Source organism: Dendroctonus ponderosae, unplaced genomic scaffold (assembly GCF_020466585.1).
Source record: "Dendroctonus ponderosae isolate FM_Combo_2020 unplaced genomic scaffold, Dpon_F_20191213v2 Dpon_F_20191213_1, whole genome shotgun sequence".
Classification (NCBI taxonomy): Eukaryota; Metazoa; Arthropoda; class Insecta; order Coleoptera; family Curculionidae; genus Dendroctonus; species Dendroctonus ponderosae.
This window is the reverse complement of record NW_026017110.1, coordinates 19,181,654-19,204,984: the sequence shown is the minus strand read 5'-3', so window position 1 is coordinate 19,204,984 and position 23,331 is coordinate 19,181,654. Positions and strand designations below refer to the sequence as shown.

At 32.1% G+C, this 23,331-nt stretch overlaps 2 protein-coding genes across 5 annotated transcripts in view; one reads left to right on the top strand and one right to left on the bottom strand.

Moving 5' to 3' along the window:
• Positions 1 to 23,331, top strand: part of LOC109535692 — a 133,231-nt gene that overhangs the window by 48,645 nt on the left and 61,255 nt on the right. The window lies entirely within an intron of this gene.
• The window catches only part of LOC109535699 (neuroglobin), a 44,401-nt gene continuing 21,514 nt past the window's right edge, over positions 445 to 23,331 (bottom strand). For all 4 annotated transcript variants that reach the window (XM_048670706.1, XM_048670705.1, XM_048670707.1 and 1 more), the window contains exons 3-4: positions 6,816 to 7,047; positions 445 to 1,532 (exon numbers count right to left, since the gene is read on the bottom strand). In XM_048670706.1, the coding sequence (XP_048526663.1) occupies positions 1,389 to 1,532; positions 6,816 to 7,047 (376 nt within the window). In that variant the 3' untranslated portion in view covers positions 445 to 1,388. The remainder of the gene's footprint in view (positions 1,533 to 6,815; positions 7,048 to 23,331) is intronic.

Below are 23,331 nucleotides of genomic sequence, written 5' to 3'. Positions count from 1 at the left end.
TTAATTTAAAAGAAAAATATGTCTTTTGGTGGTCTTATGAGGTTAGCTTTATTAGAACAATTGGAAAATGTTCTTGAAAATAAACATTATTATCGAAAATGTTATCCTGAACTGTTAAGTTGCCATAACGTGTGGCCGTTAAAAATTGCATTTATGATACAGCACAGGGCTGATTATCTGCTATATAGTGGTATGATCCACTATCCATTTTTGCCCCAAAAATAAGTAAAACTTAATAGATCTGCTTAGCTAGTCGACGATATGACCATTGATTAGCTAAAATTTAATTCTTTTAGACAAAGATTACATAAGATTTTTTTAAAGTCATTAAACAAATCTTAAAAGGCAGTGAAAAGAAACGAGAAAATAAATGAAAAATTACTGGCAATGAATAAACTAGGAATCGCAGCTTCATATCCGTCTTATAAAAGCAGATAAATAAAATTTGATTTTTTATCTGAATTGACACTTTATTATACGAAAAACATTTCATTTCATGCAAATGTGTTTTAAACAGTTGAGATGATGCTATAAGTCACCAATCACCCGTTACTCTCTCAAATATTTAAAGCATTTTATACATTTATTTCGTATTTTGCTAAATATACTATGACTAGATATTACACATTTATTCGGAACGACAACTTAAGGTACATAACAACGGACCAACGTTTTAAATGGATTACTTTGCTTTGCCTCGTTCCATTTAGAAAATACTTTTTCCAAGTGTTTGTTTTGTTTAGAAAAAACTGTCAATAATTGTTAAATACATCGATGTTATTTACAAAACCTGTGATTCAAAGTAAAATTATTACGCTTTCATATATGGCATATTCTAACACTTTAGTGAATTATAAATGTTTCTGCATATACATTCATTTACATGCACGATTTATTAACTAATTTTATACGAGAAATAATTCATTCAATGAAATAACGGACATACATGTATAACATGAAATGTTTATGTAAGTCAAAGAATATTTACAAACATCCTCACTAGAAATGTATACATATAGTGTTTTATTATCTAAAGTAAAACATTTCGATTTTTGGAGAATCTAATACGTCAATGAATATTTAAGTGATTAAATCGTAAAAAGTTTGGCTCACGTGTTAATGATACTTAAATTCATCCAATTAGGTTTTTGACGCTGCTCTATGCCACTCTCTTCTAAACGACTACATATATAAAACAATAAGTTACTTTAAACAATGAAGATTATTAACTTTAATTTGAACACACGGGCGACCAAGAAATAATAAAAAAATACTGGAAATATTTTAAAACGTACAAAATGTTACTATGCAAGTTTCAGGGTGTGCTCTCGCTATATTTGTCTTCTTGTTAGTTGCTTCAGTCTATTTTGGCTCATTTGTCTTTAAGTTCAAGTAGCGTTGGCATTCTCAAATCCTTTAACGAGGGTCTCTATTATAAATTTTATCGTTATTTTGTATATGTTTTCTACATTAGACGTATATCGGTCCCCTAATGTCGTCTCTACTGCCTCCAGAAATGGCTTCTCAATTCTCTGAAAACGAAAATAAGATTATTTGAAAAATTACCCAATCGCAGTTGCTATTTCGAAACAATTTATGCTGAAAAATGTGTTGCACTGATTTCATTCAACATGGAAAATATATGCTGATGTGGGTAGGAAAATTGGGAATTCAACCAATTGAAGTGAAGGAAATTGATGCGAATAAAATGTGAACACGAAATTGCGAGTAGTTGTTTTAATAATTAGTCTAATTTTAGCAGTATTTTTGTTCTGTTTATGATATGCAATTTATTTATTCTTGATCAGCATACCAAGATCGTAATTAATCGAACAAGGTTTTTATTTTATTTTAAATTTAGTGGACAGAAGAACGCAGGAACATTTAAACTATCATTGCTCATTGAAGCTTTCCAAATGACCTTTTGTGTTTAGGCCCAGTTTCATCTTGATGGCTTTGTTAATCGGTAAAATTGTCTCATTTGGGGTTCCGACAATCCACGAGTGATCGTTCAGAAACAGATGCATCCAAAAAAAGTAACTGTTTGGTGTGCATTGTGGGCTGGAGGCATCATCGGACCATTTTTCTTTGAAAATGCAGTTGGTTAAGCATTAACCATGAGTGGTGTTCGTTATCGTGAAATGTTGACTAACTTTTTTGTGCCCAAATTGCAAAATATGGATCTCAACAGCATGTGGCACAGGACGGTGCAACAGGCCATACGGCCAGAGAAACTGTTGAACTACTGCACGAGTCATTTCCTGGTCGTATTATTTCTCGTTTTGGAGATCGGCATTGACCGCCCAGATCATGCGACTTAACGCATTTGGACTTTTTTCTTGGGTTTTTTTTAAAGTCACAAGTTCATGTGAACAAACCAACTACGATTGAAGCATTAAAAGATGCTTGAAATTTAACACTGTATCTCTGAAATACCGCGACATTTATCCGCAACAGTCCTTGAAAATTTCATGAAAAGAGCACGTCTGTACCAGCAGAGCCGAGGCGGTCATTTGTTCAATGTTTTATTCCATTCATCCATTCATTCCATTCATCCATTCCATCACAACCTCATGATGTGTACTTCATATTGCAATAAATGATTCAAACTTCTGCCACAAATATTTGTATTTATAGTTTTATTTAAAATTTAAATCCGCCGTTCTTTCGCCTGATCGGGCGACAGTTTCTAATTTAGGTATGCCTTCTTTTTGTGAATAATAGTAATAGTACCGTTGTTCCACTTGCTAGGTGTTATCCCTTTAATAAGACATGCAAATGTCTCTGGGTATGCTGATCTGTGTATAGTTCTTTAGAAAAGCACTCCATTAATCTGAGTATTCCTTCTTTATCAGTGATAGTTGTATATATATGTTTTTCTTTCCGGGACTGCACTTCCGTTTTAAGACTCTTAAACTGCCATTATCCTCGATCACAGTTTATCAGGTCAGTGTTGGATTTTATAATGCCGTCTCTTATAGGTTTTAAAAAGGATTTTAGTTTTGGGAGATTTGCACCAGTCTTCTCTTTCATTTGCCTTGTCTTTCATAAGCGTTTTTGTGTGTGCGCTTAGTTTTTCATGTTTTTTATTTGTGAGCGGCAATGTCTCTCATCTGCCATCCTCACAGCGTTCAATATACTCTCGTTTTATAATTCCAGGTGAGTTTATCTCTCCTGTGTCTTTAATAATCCCTCTAATATCTCTTCTCTCCTCCGTTGGTACAGCTGTATGTTTTCAGGAGGAATCCCTCTATTTAAGCGATTCGATTTGGTAATCAGCTTCTGTCTTTCCTTTTTAACGCTTAATTTCAGTTTGGCACGCACCATTCTGTGGTCGCTTCCCATTGAAGCTTTATTAAGAACTGTGACGTCCTGAACAATGTCTTTTATGTTCCAGATTATAAAGTCTATCCCGTTTCTTGTTTTTCCAGCTGGACTTATACACGTCCACTTGCGTTGCGGGTTTTTGTTAAAATAGGAATTGATTAGGAAAAGTTGATGTTGGACAAAAAACAATATTGCATAGTGTGTTGGTTTGGTTGGTATTGTAGGGCTTCGCTAATATTATCATAGAAGGTCTCTATTTGAGCATCGTCGGAGTTTGATGTTGGAGCAGAAGTTTGGATGATTTTCAGATGGTATCGATTATTTATTTTCATCTGATCACTCGTGGACATATACTTTTGATTTCGAATATGTTGTTAACCAACGTTTTATGGATGAAAAATCCTACACCGCCTTCAGATGCCGCATATTGGCCTTTATGGTGGAAGAGGTGACTTCAGGATTATTTGATTTTCCCCTTTTCTTCTAACGTCGCGTAGACCTACTATCTGGGACGGTCAGTGCATGTACATAAAGTGTCTCGGACATTCTTTATCATTTTATGAAATGAAAGAAAATTGTTTATGGTTTTCAATGTTTAGGTTAATTTATTTAAATATATTTACCGGTCGTTCGGGCTGAACACGGACTGGCTGTTATTGGTCAATATTTTCCTTTGATCATTTGATGCACGGCGTAAAAACCTACCCAACAATACATTTTTGCAGTATAAATTCGCCATAGAACACAGGGTGAAAATTTTATGAATTTAATTTTGTTCTTGGAATTTGAAAACCATAAAAGAAACTGTTCCACACAAGAGTGTGGAAATCAGTATTTTTTCCTGATGTCCTCTATTATTAGTAAGCTCATGGCAATTTTATTAGAAAATATTGTTTTTTGTCTTAAATAATTCCGTTCTAGTAAAAAGGTAATTTTAGAGAGGTGACAGTGGACACCATGGTTAAGCAGTATAAAAAGGAAATCGGCATTATTTTTAAGAGCTTCAATGATGAAAACGTCGCTAGGGCACTCGGAGAAATTGGACAAGGCAGAAAAAGTTCAAGTCAGACTTAATTATAGGCAAAATAGACAAAAACTAAACACAAAAATTGGGAAAGACCAACATCCACCTTACACGACAAGAAAAAGGAACGAAAATGAAGAAACATGGCATACAGTGCCTAATTTCACAAGAAGAAGAGAAACTTAATAAGTATAAGAATACCCCTCTTACTAGGTGCTAACACCATTTTTAACGCTTAATAAAAGGTGGTCCGCCTTTAATCCACACATAGGGGTGAAGGCAAACACCCTTCATATACAAAAGATTACTGGGGAATGAAAAGTTAATTTGTTTTATTACGGAATTCGACAAAGGAGACACAGAAGACTTTCTTTTCAAAATCATACGTTTTCTTAAGAAACAACTGAAAACATCGTCCGACTTTACCCCGAACGACGGCACTCCAAAAAATGTATGTTCTTGACATAAAAAAAGCTTGTTTATTATATTTCTAGAAAATTTTACTTGCTCAAACTTCATTTCCATTCACTAATAACGATATTCCAATAATTCTTCACTCAACTGAACTTTATAAAAGAAAATCTTTCATATTTATCAGATCTAAATGTTGTGTAATCAAATATTCAAAACACATGCCTTCAATATATTTTCTATCAATGAAATTTGCTTCGTGTCGTCTCTTTTTCATATTGTATGCCAAATGAAATAAATAAAAATGCCGTTAATAAATAATTTTATCAAATAAAACAATAACCCTAACTTTTTAACATATCTGATTTTGCAGATTTCGGGACTTAAATAACTTCGGTGGGAATTTTAAGCAGAGCTTTTCTAGCCTTTGTGATACATACGAAACAGGAAGTAAAATTCCTAAAGAAAAACCTTTCAAAGAATTAAGCTCATCGAAAATATCTATATCATCATATTTTTCACCAGCTTGTCTCTTCCAGTGCTGGGCTTTCTTAATCCGAGCCACATTGTTAAGTCGTAGTCAGTTTGAAAACATCCTTTGCCAAACTTCAATCTCGTATTTCTGTAGCCTCGTTTCTTGTTTCGACCGTCTCCTATTTAAGTAGGCTTTATCTCTGTGATGTTATTGTAGGAAGAGATAATATTCTTTGTATTGCATCTTTAGCTCTACTACACAGTTCTTCATTTTGCATTTACTTTGTATTTTGAGTTTTAATTTGTTTTTTATTTCAGTAAGTTAAAATGTCAACTGTGTTGATTTCTCCTGATAACTATTTGTGTTCCTGCAAATTCAATAATTCAGAAGAATTCAAGGAGTCTGTTTTAAGTATATTTAATTTATATATTATGCATTTTAAATGCTCATTTAAAACTACATATATCAAAACACCTTAAATAATGAGTCACGTAAATAAAAGTAGTTTCTTCCACTTCTACGCTTTTGGTCGAGGATACAAAGCAATAACGGAAGGCAATTCACGTTTTTACGAGCATCATTTCAACGATTATTTCAGACAGTTATATGGGGTGGCAATTCGGAAGCATAAGGGATGGTCCCACTACCACACAAATTGCTCCTGAATATTATCCACTTCATTAAATAAGAAAAAGTTTTTGTGACATGTTCATGGATCTTGTTAAAACTTATACACTTCTGTTTTTATATAGCTTAGGCACATTGTATGCTTATGAAACGGCCTTAGATATATCATTGTCTTGACCGTAGCCTATCTCTTTGTGTTTCCTTTCGAGTTTCCACCTCGATAATCGTATAAAATAAATTATTTCAGGGTTTATCTAAGACATATCTGACCTACTGATGGATAGCGTGCTTACTAAATCTGATAGGAAGGGCGAATAGATCTCATGGCTGATTCAGCCAACAATCAATCTGTTTTATATTATCACAGGTTCTATTCTTCTTGATGAGCGTACTAAATGAAAAACGTAGACAATATTGAGTAGGGGGTTATTCAAACGATTTCAAGCTCAAGCAAACTTTTTCACTGTGTTTATTTTTTGAGAAAGTTGAGAGCAAATGAAATATAAAATTCGTAGTCTCTACGAATCACGAAATGGGAAATTCAATGCCAATTACTTTGCACAATATGAAAGTAAATGCGGTTTTATTGAGATCTTTAAATACAAACAATTCTCAAAATTACAGCTGTTTCGAATGTTTTATCAAATAGATAGATTTGGCGTTTTTTATTTAAAAAATAAGCCCAGATATTTTTTTCTTAATTGAAGCCAAAATGTTCAATGATATATTAATCTCAGTTTTGTAATTATTACTAATTTTTCAATTGGTTTTAGTGTTGCTGCGCTTTAGATGATTTTTTTTCTGGAATGTTGAAGCATTAGAAAGGAACTTTATATAATACCATTTCCCAGTAAACTGTCGATTTCGTAATTAAAATGATTTAATAATGCAAATGATACTAAATCAATTCCTCCGTCTACCATTTCCACTGTTTTTCCCATGTTACCTTACCCAAAAATACTCGGCTTTAAATCCTGGTATCCTTCGATGACTAGCTCCGACTTGATTCAGGTACTCGAAAAATGTGTCTAAGTCATCAAGACCTTTAATGCCTTCATCCAACGTACTCATAACGGTTGTCGCATGTTCAGCTAACTCCAAACTAGTTGCTTGGTCTTCTTTCGATTTCAGGGATTTGAATTTTTCGAAAAGTAGAAGCAGTTCACTGTGTTCCTCAAAGAGCCTGAAATGAAACGAATTTTTAATATGGAAGTTGCAGAGGAAGTTTAAGAAGAACATGGGAATACTTTAATAAAGAGTTATGTTTCAAAAAAGCATCTTGCCTAATTTCAGAAAAAAACCCTTGGATTTTTTTAGGTCTATTTGAGATCTGACTGTTTACATTGAGCTTAAGCCAATGTGTTTTGTTAATTCTGGAACTCATTTGCTATCACAGAAATTTTATGTTAGAAATACAAAAAAAATGAACCGGTCAGTTAACGAACTTTTTCAAATATTTTTGAAGAAGTCAGGGGAAGTAATTAACAAAGACTAGAAAAGAGGCGATTTTCATTACATGAAAAATATTATAAATTAGTATACAAAATTATCATTTTTACTAGTCAACTAATCTGCTCTGGAAATTCAACATTCTTCAGGAAATACCTTATAGTACCTATAATATAGTATAAGTAGTTTTTGCAAATCCAATACTGCAAAGCTAGATTAATTAGTACTTTCGTGACTTGCAACTTAGGGGGTTTATAAAAGCAGCCAGATCCAAAATAATGAAATTTTAATCAAATGCATTCATTATGTGGCCTGCTTTTCCAAACTTTTTCAATATGCATTCAGTTAGGACGGAACGGTTGCCTCAGACTGGAAGATTGTTTTAGAAAGCATTCAAGATCAAATCTAGGGCAAGTAGCGCATTTAATTTTATCAGAGTTGTCGGAATCTTTTAATGCCGCAATATTAAAAATGTATGAAAGAATCTAATTTTAGCTAGAATTATTAATAGTCATACCATTAACGTATTATTGAAAATAACTGTTATAATCTGCTATTCTCAAATTTTAAGTGAATTCTAACCAGCTAATACCGTTTAATTATAGCCAATAACATCAGATGCAAATTATTTGAAATGAATATTTTTAAATGTGTAGTCAAAGTGTGCTTAAGTTAACTCCTTATTTTAATCATTATTTATATTAGTTCATCACCTAATTCGGTGATTACTACGTTAATGTATTTTAGATTTCATTCAGCACTGATTTTTAGTGCACTGGTTTCGTTTGAAAGTTTAAAATGTGACTTTCGGACTTTTAAACAAAGTATGCTACCAATTACAAAATTAAAATGTAAAGCGATTTCAAAAGCGTGTGTGCAATTACCTGCACCGCAAATCCCACTCATGGAACTGCATTTACATCATTTGTAATACAAACCGTACAAATCTTCCTCAATTTGCAATTTCCAGCATCAATGTGTTCCAGATTTCCTACATTAAAGTTAAACAGTTAAATTTCCTAAATCAACCAAACACCAAAGCCTAAATAAGCTCTCAGCACACTAAGTGCTTTAATAGAGAAGCTAAACTTTGTTCAGTCCGAAGAGCATCGACTAATTGCTCTAAATCAATCCTATAACGTACAAGCATCAGCTTCATGGAAGGAGCGATTGAATTTTGTATGTGTAACAAGCAAAATGTATTATAAGACAAAAGCCTATTTGCATAATATTGCCTTGTTTGCGTCTTTTGCTGATCAATAACAAGTTGCATATTTTTGAAGTGATTCTATGTAAACAGTCTTTGCGTCTTAGGAAACAGGAGGCTATGGACCCAATCTTACCCTTTCTGCCTTTGCCTGTAGGTACTATCATATGTTAAGGTTCAAAACTATTCAATTTGCCAGTTAGCTGGTTATAAGTAGAGTTTGTTTTGGAAAGCAAAAGGAGTGTCTTCTCTTGTAAAAAAAATTGCTGTTTGCTTTTGCAAGTCCTTATCAATATGAGGCATTTCTATGCGTATTTGTCATATTTACTTCGCCACATACGGATTCGCTCATTCAGCCAAGCGATGATGATTATCTAGGTCTGAATTGTTCAGCCATGTTACGCTTCTTTTTAAATAATTCTCGATACTTCTTGGATTTCATTCTTACAGACATTTAGTGCTTCCCAATTTGCTTTGTTTGTAACTTTCAAACTAATGAGGTGGTTGGGAAAATGTTGTAATTTGATAAAGATCAAACGGGTTGTTTTGAACAAGAGCCAGAACAAATATAAATTCAATGGACGAAACCGCCCCAGTTTCCTCGTTAACGATAAATTACGAAAGTTTAGGAATATCGCCCAATTAAACAGTAATATATCTTTTAGCAGCTTTGCCTTTAATATTATATTCATTTTAGCACCGTTGCAAGTCGCAAACAGCAATTAAATTGATTAACGGGGGCGTTAAATTGATGTGTTATTACTAATACGTTTATCGGTCAATGTTTTTCCGGTAATCAGCTCCATTAAGACTGTAGCGAATGAAGCTATTTGATTTTACATTCAATGCCAAAAACAAATATATCATGGTAAAGGATCCATCATCTCTGAAAGGAATTAATTCATGAAAATAATGTGAAAATTTAAACTTGAACATTCGATTATTTTTACGCTGTCAACAAAAGAAATGCTAATTTATAAAAGTTTCGTTTGAATGGTCTAGATTGGAACTAAATGTATCTTCCAAAATACTACTACATATAAAGTCATCATGTTATATTTACAGTCTAGAAAATTAGTTAGTCAAAAATACTACTTCTGGAAGTCAAAGTCGTATTATCCTATTTTTTTAAACAGAACCCGCATGTTTATGATTCAACTGTATTCAAGAAATAATATCCTTTTATATAATAACTCTATTATCGTCCGCTTTACAAATTACCTGCTTTGCTTTTCTTACTCCTGCGTAAAGAATGTTTCGGATTTTCTGTTGAAAGTAAAACAACTTTAAGACTCAACGTTGCTTCCTAATTGGTAAGACGCGTTCCATCTTTTTTTTGTTACTTTTCAACATTTTGCTTCAACTTTTTTAGTGCCTTTTTGCCCAAAGTTACATTTGAAAAATATACAGACTATGTATGTGATAGTAACGTAAAATAGTCACTTTTTATTAGTTTGCAATCGGTTTATTTTATAAGCACTTCCTGTAGGTATTCCAGTCGAAATGCTTTATTTCATCTGAAAATCTGCGAAATGGGATTTCGGTGAGAAAATGCAGTTACATTTTCATTATCGGGGGCTCTAAATTCATTTCGAAAAAATTGGAAATAAAATTTTCATAAGCAACTAAATAATATGTAAGATATTTTTTTAGAGTAGTGTTTTTCTATTTAAGATATTCTTACAAAGTGTGTGTAAATTTTTATTTCTGCTGGCAAAGAGCAATTTTGCTGAAAATGGCGTACAATAGATATTTCCAACTGTAGTGGAACAACTAATTCAGAAAAACCTAAACCAAAATAGAAGTAAATTTCTAGTGGAAAATTTTAAGTTTGATATCGACTAAATCTATGCATACATAACTGCTTCTTCTTTTTTTTTTATTAAATTGCCAAAATAGTTATTTTACAACCATATTCACATTTTGGGTTTAAAATAGAACATAATACACAACTCGAAATTTTTAAAACATATTGCATTTGCTTCCGACGAATAATATTTAACGCAGCAGTAAATGACTAATTTATGTGTTGAATAGAAGGAGAAAGCAAAAATTTCCTGAACAACTCTAAAATATAAAAATAGTAAATTTCTACAAGCAATTCAGTACTCGTTGAAATACCCTAAATAAACGACGCGAAATCGACCAAATCTGAACTGCTCACAGTTTTTATAACTAGCGTCCATCTGAAAATGTTTTCATGTTTAAATCCCCACATCCTGCAAGACACGATTTACCAAAAACTCTGCGATTATGCTTGCAAATGACAGCAAGCCCCAATTACTAAAAATACACTCAACAGAAAAATCGTTCCAGTTTCCATTCCCTTAAACGCCATCAGTTGAAGATTTCAATTTATTGTTGTAAATTTTCGCAATACATTAACATTTTAAATAGACTTTTAAGGTGCAATAAACGAATATAAAATAATTTTAAGAAAACAAAAATGCTAAACGAGAAACGGAAAAGAACATATGAAAATAATCAAGGACTCTGAAAAGTTAAAAATGTTCAAAATTTTGCTGCAAATTGCTGGTAAAGAGTAATGATTAAAAAGTTGTCAAATAAACAAATTCAATCATCAATTTTGAGAAATTTGCTCAATTCGAGCAGTTATAGAAATACTCCGGTGATGACCCAACATCACTAGCAAAATTGGGAAAGCGAGTAGTATTCGCACGAACAGAGTATTTGTTGTAAATCTACTTCTTAAAAACGTTTATTAAGAAGATTCTCTCAGAGGTTTCAAACTTTAATTTTTGCAAAACAACTTTGATTTGAGAATAAATTATTTTCTTGTAATTTTTGCCGTCCTTCCAAATACTCCGCAAGATCAAGTCCAGAAGGACGAATGACGCCAATTTTACATTCACACACTATAGAGTACACCTTTTTACAGGTCAAAAAAAATACAATCTCGTCAACTTCTACAAATGTTTACATAATTTTCTGTTTTTATGAATGTGGGTTTAATTTTTACCATAACAAAGCGGAACCAGCAACGTGAAAAAACCGCATGAAAAGAGACATTATTATTAAAACACATGTTTATTTCCCACAATATCAAGAACATTAATCTTAACAGTCTATAACGCGATTCAATTCCCTAATTCAAATATTGTTCGTATGATTAGTGTGCATATCATATTAATCAACGGTAAACCTGCTACTATAATACCTATAAGCTTGGATGTGACAAGTGCAAAATACATAATTACCTCCCTTATGAATACAGCAATTATGTGCTAATTTAATACTGAAAAATGTAGCAAGTAAACTAATTTACGTTGAGTGTTTGGGGAAGTTTCTATTTTAGTACGACATATTGCAGGTGAAATTAGGAAAATTGGTATAAAAGGGAAACTTTGCGTCCTATTTGGGCATACTTTGTCTGAACTCTGCTTACTGATAACTCTATTAGCATTATGTTTGAATACCACCAAATTGTTTGGTAGAAATATTTGACAATATATTTATACCAAATGAGCAAGAGCAATTATTAGCAATTATACGCGATTAAATTATAGAGCTGAAACAAGAAGGTCTGAAAATTTAGGGAGGGTACATATGCATTCTTTCCAAATTTAAGATAGTAACGCAAAATCGGAAAATCGTAAAATGCGATTAATTTATCTATGGACCTACTGTTGTTTGATTACATTCCCAAACGTCCAAACTACTCAACTGATTAGTTTCTAATTAAATTAAGAACTCTAATGCAGCTGGTTAATTAGCTGAAAGTTTTTTGCTCAATAAGAGGCTCCGTTTAGCCACTAGTCACTAGCTGATGGTATTAAGTAGATACTATTCCTATCACGCAGGATATAAATTTAAACTGAAATGTTACAAGAAAAAATGAAGCCGAAAGCCCCTAATTGGGTTGTTGTCTGGTTTCTATTTTTTTAAACGGTTCTATAATAATGGAGTAACATAAAGAGAAACAACTATCAATGAATCGATTATTTTCTTCGTCAAAGACTATTAGAGAGAATTACTTTTAGGGCAATAATGGCGATTGTAATGCAAATCAATCAATGAATACTAATAAATAGATAAATTAAGCTTGCTATGTATTAAATTCAATTTACGCAATTAAAACAAATTTCACACCGTCTGACGATCTCAAAATCCACAAAGGCTAGAAGGCCGTCAAATATAATTTTAAGCAAGGGCATAGTGAATACGATTTTCTACGAAGCAAACTGTCTAAAATTCGCTCGAAAACACATTTCTGTAAAACTCAATTAAGCTAATTAAAATAGAACTAAGATTTCCGATAATTATTAAACCTATAAATAAATTTGAAAAATACACAAGCATGCAACAACAATTATTCACAGTTCGGGGACAAGAAAATTATTTTCGCCACGGCTTAAAAGCCCAAAGAGCTTACCCTTTTGACGCGGTGGCCGCATTTCAAGCAACTTTCACCTGGACCTTTTTCATAATCAATAATCATTTTCATAATGGAACTTTTACAAAATCGCTAAAAAGTAATGAATATGACGCGCTCAAACAAACACAGTTGTTCATAAAGAAAATATTTTCTAAACACACTGAGCTTGATTCAAACCAAGATTAGAAGATCCAGAGTGATTTGAAATTCGCCGATTGTAAGGAATTAATATTACTCAATTAAACATTTAAAGTATGTGTGTATTAAGACAATGAAAATGAGCAAACAGCTGTGAAACAAATACAGATTTTACAGCCAGTAAAACGCAGGATCACTTTGATATAAACAGCTGGACTGAAAATATCGGAAACCGTTCACTCCACGGCTGGATTCATAAAAACGTCGGTAAAGTGTATATTTGGTATAACAAGAGTAACATAATAATAAGGAAAACATTTTCTCGCGGGGTTTATACGGGAATTTTAAGAACATTTCTTCGAAGGTGGAGTGTAATTTATAAACTCTATATTTGACAATAGCATTAACTAACTTTGAGAATGATGACAAAATTACTGAAAAATAAAGAAATAAAAAGGAGAGATTGGAGAGAGATTTTCTAGAATAATTAAATGGACTTTGTGTGCTTGTTTGTGGCTCTTGTTGACGGAAGCTTCATATTATTAACCAGCAATTTATAAAACGAGTAATAAATGCCCGAACTTGTGACTGCAATTAAAGTAACGATAATAAAGATAATAAGAATCACAAAGATTAAGTAATGTTTTACACAAGTTTTACATTTGCCCTAACATCTCTTTACCGAGTTATCAAGCTCACGCAACGCTTAAATTACCTTGCGTCGAGAGGTTTAAGTGAAGAAAAAGCTACAAAACAGGTCACTTGGAATATATGTCTCCTGGAAGTAATTACAAACGAGCTCGAAGCAAAGTTAATCACTTTATAAGGTAATCCAAAAACGCTCCAATTTGTGAAATGTGCCAATACAAGAAGCGACGCTCTGCTAAGTGTAAAATAACTCCCCTTGGCGTTAAATAGATTTTCCGTATTTTAAGTACTTTTTCGAAGTATAATAACAATGAAAAGTAACAAGAAAAGAAAAAAAGGACATAACAAGATAAATGTCAGAAGAACATAAAAACTACTTAACAGATTCGATTTCGTGAAAAATAATATTCAATAATATCACTTTAGCTTATCAGAAGATGATTTTATTGCATTGAATGTTACACTGGAAGCCATGAAAAAGATCCATAAATGCTGAAAATAAATAGCACTGCACATTATTCCTGAAAGTACCATAGGAGAAATAAGCATACACGTATAATAAAAGTGAACATGTTCATGAACTACTGCAGAAGAGATGTACTTTATATTCATGGAGAAGTTAAATTGGCCCAAGTTTTAGAACTTCTGAGAGAGTAAAATTGAAGTGTTATTTCATATGAAAATCAGTCAAAGAAGAATATGATAACTACGGATAATCCATAGAGAAAACTCGAAAAGTACCTAATCGTATAAAGAATAAATATCCCTAATCCACAATATTTTCAATGTATGTCTTTAATATTCTCATGAGACGGAAAAGAGGGAAAAACCACAAAGGTGGGGGATTGGAAATTCCGTTCATTTGGAAGTAGTAATTACAAGGAGGCTTACAGCTTGGTGATTGCATTATTAAGCAAGTAGAAACTTTTATAACTGAGGCTAAACTTTACCTTTAATTTCACTAAACTAATAAGTAGTTTTAGATCGATTTAAAGCAACTGTGTTTCTGTGAAAAACTCTCTTCCCTCTTTTCATCATTGTGAACGATATATTTCATATAAATTTAAAATGCACTTGGATGAATCGAAGTGAACTTTAATTGCTCGTCAGAGAAGCAAAACTTGCTACATCAAAGCCTGTTTTTCTACCATTACAAAGGAGTAAAACCAACTTTCGTGTATAGCAAATAGAAATATTTTGCAAAACTGCAGATGTTTCAATTTAATGAAGACAATCTCAAAAATTTAACCAACGGAGCAACGTCTAGATTATTGAAAATTAAGTTTTGGCTAAGACGAGATATTTGTCCTGACCTTTCGCAAGCACGAGTGACTCTCATCTTCAAAGATGTTTCGCTCGAGCGCTTAACTTGATTGAAGTTGACGATTTTTAACGACTGTATGAAATTCCGAAATATTCATCACTTTCATCGTCTAGGGTAGCCCCTTTGTTTGGTGCTCACATAGCTGCTAAATGTATATAATAGTGTTTCACCAGAAGTTAATATTGCTTAATGAATTAATAAACTTGCTAAAATGAAGGATTCTTATGGCTGGGTAAAATTCTTCTAGTTTTACCGCCTTATTTCGAGAGTCAATTTATTCAGAAATGGGTCAAATATAATGTAAGCCGAACACATAATGGTTTGACGGAGCGAATGAGCTGCTTGCTTATACCGAATAGTAATGAGCTTGTCACATCTCATTTAATTGAGGGTTAGCCTTGACTATGGTAGTAAATTCATGCAGATATTTTAATCTTAAAATGCAATTTTTATCGTCCGAGCAAATTTTTCAGCAGTCGATTTTGCCTATATAATTTCTATGGAACGAGATCAAATTGAGATTGGTGAAAATGAAAGCGAATAATATTTTAGTTCGAGCTAAATTAATGAAAAGTAACCAGAGTTAATTCTTGAGACATTTAAACACTGAAGTTTTGATACGGCAAGTGATGACAATAGCAGAAAGTGATTGTTTGTTTGCTTCCTTCTATTACGAGTTTGATAATTTTAGTGAATTACCTTAATAAACCAAAACATTTTTATTATCTAATATATAGCTATTATATAGCTATCTAGCTAACTTTTTGGACCTCAACACCAAAAGTTTAAAAGTAAACCACACTAAACAGGTTTTTAATTTTTTGACCATCTCTTCTAATTAGTGGGTGGTCTCAAAAATCAACTTTTTGGTATTGCAGCAATAACTTTTCTGCTGTTGGATGAATTTTCACGATCTTGAGCTCATGTTGAAGCTAAAACTTCATACACAATTTAAGCCAAAACTCCGATATACAGGGTTGCATGAAAGATGACTTAGATCAGGATTGCTCCCGAAATCGGATATTTTAGTAGAGTTTCTTCTAAAGTGAAGTTCATTCATGCAACTTAGTATATGCAATTTTTTTCGAAAGTCTGACAACAGTTTGAGCCCTATATTTTTAAAATCGGTGCCAGGGAAAAAAGTATCACTGCAAGACCAAAAAATGTCTGACATCATTCTGTAAATTTCGAGAGTTGAAAAAAAAAATGTTTCAAGACTTTTTGAGATACGAATTCACATAAAATAAATTCATATACAATAAAAAATCTGCTTTTCTCCAACTGAGAGCATGTGAATCTTTCATCAATTTTACATTGTTTCATTTTCCATCCCGAACAAACTTTATCTGAACCGCTACTCTTTGGCAAAAACACACGCTAATCGAAAAGGAATAACGCTTCAAACAAAAATCGAATCGCTCTCAGCGATCAGAAATTATCCAGTTCCAAAATTAGTCGAAATATGTCCCTGAAAATTTTATTTTGTTGAGCAGTTATTTACAGAAATTGGCTGCGATAAAAGCTTGATTCAGAAAGTATTCTAAGTATCTAAATCAACGTGAACTGAAAATGTGTTGTAGCCTTTTAGATTTCCGATATGAATTGGTATATATGGATATATGTGGATTCTTTATAGGGAACTTAATTAAACGGACTTAAACATATTATGTAGTTTGATTAGAATCCATGTGTGAAAATTATACCTCCACAAAACACGTCAATGTGCTAAAATTTTAATAAGCTTAAAAGTACTGAAATGTAAATATGAAATAATTCGAACCGGACAAGTGCTTTAATCTTGCTCATAAAATTCTGCGGCATACATAAAAACTTTAATGTTTAAAATTAATTAATGCGTCTAACGCAGAATGCTCCGCGGCACCAGGAGTAAATCGAAAGCCAAGAGCAAGCTCATCTCTGTGGTACATTAGTCAAATGAAAACATCAACATAAATTGGCAACCACAGCCAAAGTTGGCACAAATTCAATTAGGATAAGTTTTATTTGGGAAGCTCTATTATTTAATATATAGAGCCAATAAGCTTATTCACCCTATCAAGACAGTGAGACCCCAGTGTTCGATTATATAATATAGAAAGTAGATATAGAAGGTAGGTAGTCTACATTTTTAAACGGCAATGCGCTCAGAAAACATGACTATGGAGCAAGTTAGATATCAACAATTAATTAAAATTGATTTTCTCCCAATGCGATAGTTTCTAAACATTTTAAGCGAAATTTGGAATAAAGTGTCATAATATATAGAAATTATTATTTTTTCCTTGAAATTACCAGTTCGCTACAAAAAATTATACTTAACATTTTATGGAATGTACCTTAGTTGTGTTAGAAATTCAAAAGACGTTTTCTGAATTTTGAATCGAATTAAATTGCCTAAGATAAATCCATTGTTTTTGCTATCGTACTGTAACTTCAAGTTATTTTATGTTGTTATGACAAGATAAGTGAAATTTATCTTTATGAAAAATTAAGTAATATATGTTTACAATAAAAATTTAAAATTTTCTTGAAATAAAAAAATATACTTATTGTTATGATTCTGTGGATTTTCTTTATATAATGATGGTTTCGAAAACGAAATGTATATTATAAAGCAATTTATTGCACTTTGATTCAAAAGTCAATAATTTTAAATTGGGATTTTCTTTTATGAAATACTAAAAACTATTAGCTAAATTTATGTCTGTTTCGCACTCTGTTGTTTTGCAAACTCATTTTAATTTAATCCAATTTATCTTGTTATTTCATTATTTTGAATTAAACCTGACATACTATTTGGGGAGATCATTATTTTCAAAATGTGTTTGACCAACTCGACTCAATTAATAATTTATGCACAAAAAAAACTTGGATTAGTCCCAAAAAGTACAAAGTTATTGTGCAAAAAAGTTTTTAATTTTTTACACGCACTTTAAAAGGTCATCATTCCTACAGATTGAGAGTTTGACAACAAAAAAACAATTTTTCAATTTAAACTCTCGGTGTCGTTACCGGTCAATATAAAATGTTCTTCTTCGAATAAGCATTTCTAGCTACTATTGATCACTTACCGCCAATAAGAAGTGCAACTTGCATTGAACCTACTAATTTCTGAATATATTTGTGAAAGTCTATGGTAGTTATTAAAAAATGGTTGGAAAGTGGTGATAATAACCATAAGTTTAACATGACTTTGCTTAGTAAAGAGAAACTTCTGGGTAAGTTTTAGCTTACTTATTTCAAGAAGATGTAGGAAAATGCAAGACTACACTAAAACTAGATTAAGCTTTCAAATACTCCGATATCAACATGAAAATCTTAGTACATGCATCTACAGTCATCAACACGCATTCAATAGCATTAGTCTCGAAACTAAATCTACCGCATTGTTATCTTTAATGCTTGTTACTCGACATTCACATTAACGAAATTGAATGCCCGGTTATAATGTACTTGCATCCTATCCAATTAACGCACGTCTGCGTGTTCCTGAAGATAATTGAATTAAATGTTCAAACAGATATACTTTACGATAATTATTTCTTTGTTTAAGTTCGGCCGCAATTTTACGGTTCATCAATAACTAATTTTATAGCTGGAACACTTTAGAATCTGAAATGTTAATATTTAGCGAGTTTTTATTTCTTTCTCTTACTTTGATCTTAAGTAAAACTAATGAAGTACAGCCTAGATGAAATTAAAAGTCAACATTTTAGAAATATAAATGCTCCAATAAGAAGAAAGAGTTAACACCGATATCTGCAGCATGTAATTTGCAGACCACGTTTATATCATCCTTATTTTAATCAACATTAATGTTTGGAGCGCAAATGTAGCCACAAACCACTTAGGGACATAAAAATTAGTTTATCCAAGTCATCCTGGGATCTCGGAGTTTCATTATCATTTATCAGGACTATCATTCATCAAATTCACCGAATGGAATCGATGAAATACATAGAAAAACATAATTAATAAAGCTTGCTAAGAAACGTGGGCGCTGGTGAATAAATTGCTGGCCGACAGCCAAAAGATACAAAAAGCCCCGAAAGCATCAAAGTACAAGAGTGAAAGAAGAGTAGAAGATAGTGACTAGCATGCGAAACTATGAAGGAGATATTAACTTAACGAAGAAACATTAACGTCTGAATGTGTATGTTATGATAAATAAACAGCACAGAAGTACCTTAAAACAAAATGCAAAAGTTGTCGATCTACTGAAAAATGTGGAGAATTTTTTTTTTATATAAACGTTGTCCTTCAAGGTTTTCAATCCTACTGAGTTGTATCAGTAGGATACTGATATCCTATTGGTTTTTTTTGTTGTTTTATGTTATCTTCCTGTCTGTCCAACTCTAATTTCCACACCAACAGCTCAATCATTATTTAAAATTTTCTTTCATTTAATTAAAAATTCTATTTTATTTCATTAAACACATAATTTGGCAGGTGCAAATAATTGTGCACCACAAGTCTTGTTTTAAAGCAGTGAAATGTTTCCGCATTTTCTACTGGCAGAAACATTTTCATCGGGTGCTTTATCCCACTGCGAAATGTTTTCATTAAGTCAGCAATCTCGAGCTGGAAACCTTTGCAGAAACCGAAAACGACGTCTTTCAGCTGGGGCAGAAAATTTCGAGCCATTGGATTGCTGATAAATGTTCCTTAGTTATTAAATAATTCATTAATTAGCGTCATCAATAGATTATAATTGGACGGAAGAAAAAATAATTTTAACATCCACGCTGACCAATTAAGTGGGATGCTGCAGTCTATTATCCAAGATTAAAATTGGCTTTCGATTAAGGTCGAGCTTCTTCATTTCACGTCTTTTGGATTAGGATTGGATTACTCAGGCAACGCTTGACCTATCGCTACGACGTGATTACTGGACAGTTCCAATTAGTGGGTGTTAAAAGACCGAAGTGAGACAATAATAAATTAGTCGATTATTCAGCTCTAAAGAAAGTTTCTAAATTAGGACGAATTCAACTTTTCCTGGGAGATAAAAATACTCTTCAACGAGATCGCTGATAAGCACGAACTGAGTGTTTTGGTAAATGAAAATGTTTTAAATTATGACCTTTTCCAATTTAATTCCATCAAAGAACCTCAATATTTAACTTGCATATTTTGAAAACTTGCTAATCTATCAAGCGAATATTTTGCGATAAATTCGAAATTGTATGCAAGGTAAAGGAATGGCAATGTTTACTTTATAAAAATGCCAGCTTTTCCTTCTAGTCCGCAACATCGGCTAATTTTTTGTGGGCCGAATAACAGACATAAATAAAATTCGGTTAGTAAAAGTTAGCAGTCTTTCAGATATAAAATACAACAAACAGTTATACATAAATAGATAGTGAGTGAACTAACCTGTATAAAGAATTATATAATGTGAAAGGTTAAAAAAATAAATACATCTTATTATACATATTCACCCATGTTCGAAAATGCCTCTCTTCTAAGCCACAACTTTCCAAATGCTGGAGTTGAAAGCGCAATTTTAGTTATTTGTATAAATGTTAAGAAAATTATATGAAAAGAAACGAGGAACCTGAAAATATTGCCTATGGGAACATTTAACATCATTTTTGTATGTCAAATTTTTAAGAGGAAAGTTCGCATCTTCTTCCTTTGCTTATAATATCAGAGTTTCCAAGCAAACACATGTTTTATTCTTTTTATTACGCGTTTGATAAGTTAATTGATTTATACATTGACCAGTTAATCAAATTAATCAAAGTATATTTCGTTTCGGAACTTAAGCTATCACTCTCATTTTAAGACGGTTAAACAAAGCATAAAACGTGCCAGCAAAGGATGAACAGTTATCAGACACATAATGCACGACAAAGTAACTAAGAAATAAATGTACACATATATTAATAACCAGTAAAGGCACATCAACTAGGGTAACACTCTGTTGAGTTGCGCTATTGAGTTGTTTCCGCTGTTCGAGTTGACGAGTTAGAAGTCATCGGTTAATGAGTTATAAGTCATTTATTAAATCTTTACGAGACCCGAGACTGGAATTTTCACATCTTAAAAAAGGTTATCAACATTTTTTCTTAGTAACGTTTTACTACTTTGTTCAAACAACTTAAAAAAGTAATCTAGGTTTTACTAGCAACAGAACTGACTCCAAAGAAAGTCGACAAGTTTTCTTGTTAAATCAATCTCTTAGTTTTTTTTGCATAAATGAAGTTGCCCGTATTTTACAGTAAAACGTTAGGAAAACGCGGATTTTCTGTTTAGAGACACTGTTGTTTGGAAATATTGACCTATAAGTGAACAAACCGCAGTTTTCAAGAGTTTTCCCAATAAATGATTACAAACTTTCGCTTTTTCAGTTCGACGAAATATTTTTGGAGAAAGTCCCAGAAATAATTATTATGGTTTTGTCGATAATTCGAAGCTTCAAAAGTTTTCTAAAAATGTTTACAAAGCGGTTAAGGAGGCGAATGTTCCAATAAAATGTATCTTATAATTTTTCGCGGGAAATATCCGAAGATTGTCAGCATTTTAAGTAAAACTAGAAAATGATTAGATTTTTGAGCAGAAATTAATAGAAGCTTTGTTAAAACTGGAATGACCTGAAAACTTAAATAAACTTTAAAAATCTTCAGAGCGATGAGGGCGGCGAATTTTAAAAATAATTTTTGTAATGTTTTTGCTCTTGTGACACATTCGAAACTGAAATGGGTTTTCTAACGTTTTCTGCAGACCGATGAATAAGGCCAATTTTATAGCAAAATTAATTTTGTAATTTTTGGCTCAAAATTCCCCATTATTGTCAAAAAAGAAGAAAATAATTATTTTTTTGCTTTTTCGTTTTCAAATTTTTTTAAAAAGCGACGAAGGATTCTAAATTTATTTGAAAAATTTTCACGGAAAATACCTTGAGATTGTCAACTGGAAAATTCTAAAATTTTTAAGCAATTTTAAAAATATTATTAATTAAATGGCCCTTACACTAAATCTAAAAACAAGTAAAAAGGGTCATCAACATTTTCCCAGCAACGGATCTGAGGAACAAGCCATTTGCGCAGCACTGCGCCAACTCCTAAAAATTCACTGAGTTCCCCAGACCTAACGCCCGCCCAACCCTAAAACTTCTAGTATCCAAGAAAATATTATATTTCTAAACTATTACAAACCAAATATTAACCACTTTTCCTCCTTTAATGTAGATATTACTAGATTACTATTTCTTTGCACACACATTTTCTTGAACAAATTTTATTTTTAAGCTTTTGTGTTAACAGTAATTTTGCAAGGATGGCTTATAAAGGATATAAATCTATCAGATTTGTGAACACGTATGCCCCCAAGAATATAATACTGTGAAACTACATAACAACTTCTTTTGAGTAGAAAATGAAATAGCCTTACTTTTTATTTCAGCTGCAAATTGTCCCAATGTAATAATTCTACTTTCCTGAAATTCCATATAAATAAGCAAAACAAAAACAAAACTGCGGCTTTTGCTTCTTTGTGGTGCAAGAGAGGTAATATTTGTGTAAAGAAACTCCGGCCACTCTAAAATCCAGTCGTTTTGAAATGCCAAGTCCATTAATTTTAAATGTACTTATTTTGTCCGACAGCTTTAAATGAGAAAACAAATAAATTATATTTTATTCCAATGCAATTTTACAATACTCGTAATATAATGGAAATAATGATACGTTCTCCCAAAATTAAATACAAAAGGTTATGAAATGCGCTCAGCTCTCAGGGATTTCCCCATTTGTTATTTGGAAACCATATTTACAATGAATGAGTTTTGGGCCAATTTTCCTTGTTGGTGAAAAGAGCTGTTTGAAAATGTAATTTTAACTTGTTTTTTAATAAAACTCTGACATTGAATAATATTTTCGCTTAGTCGAACTTGTTCTAAAAGTAGAAATTAATGTTGCTTTACAGGCTATTTGCTTGTGAGTTAGTTAGCGCTAATTCATTTGTAGAAAACTAGTCAGAGTTTATTCAGAGTTCAATTGTAGAATACAGCTGCTAAATTAGAAAAACGATGTACAGCAAATATTATTTTGAATAAAGTTTAAAACCATAATAACTTGTCTAATCAACTTTTAAAGTTTTTGAGTATTGATCGTAATAAGCTTCACTAACAACTTCTTCGTGTGCACCGCCATACATATCGATAAATTTATGAGTTATTTCATGCCTGAAACTTCATGTCCGAGCTTAGCAGGAAATTTATTCGTGCCTGCATGTTTGACGAAATAGCCAGAATATTTCACAAATTTGATAAATGCGAGAAGTAAAAAAATGATTAGAAATTAAT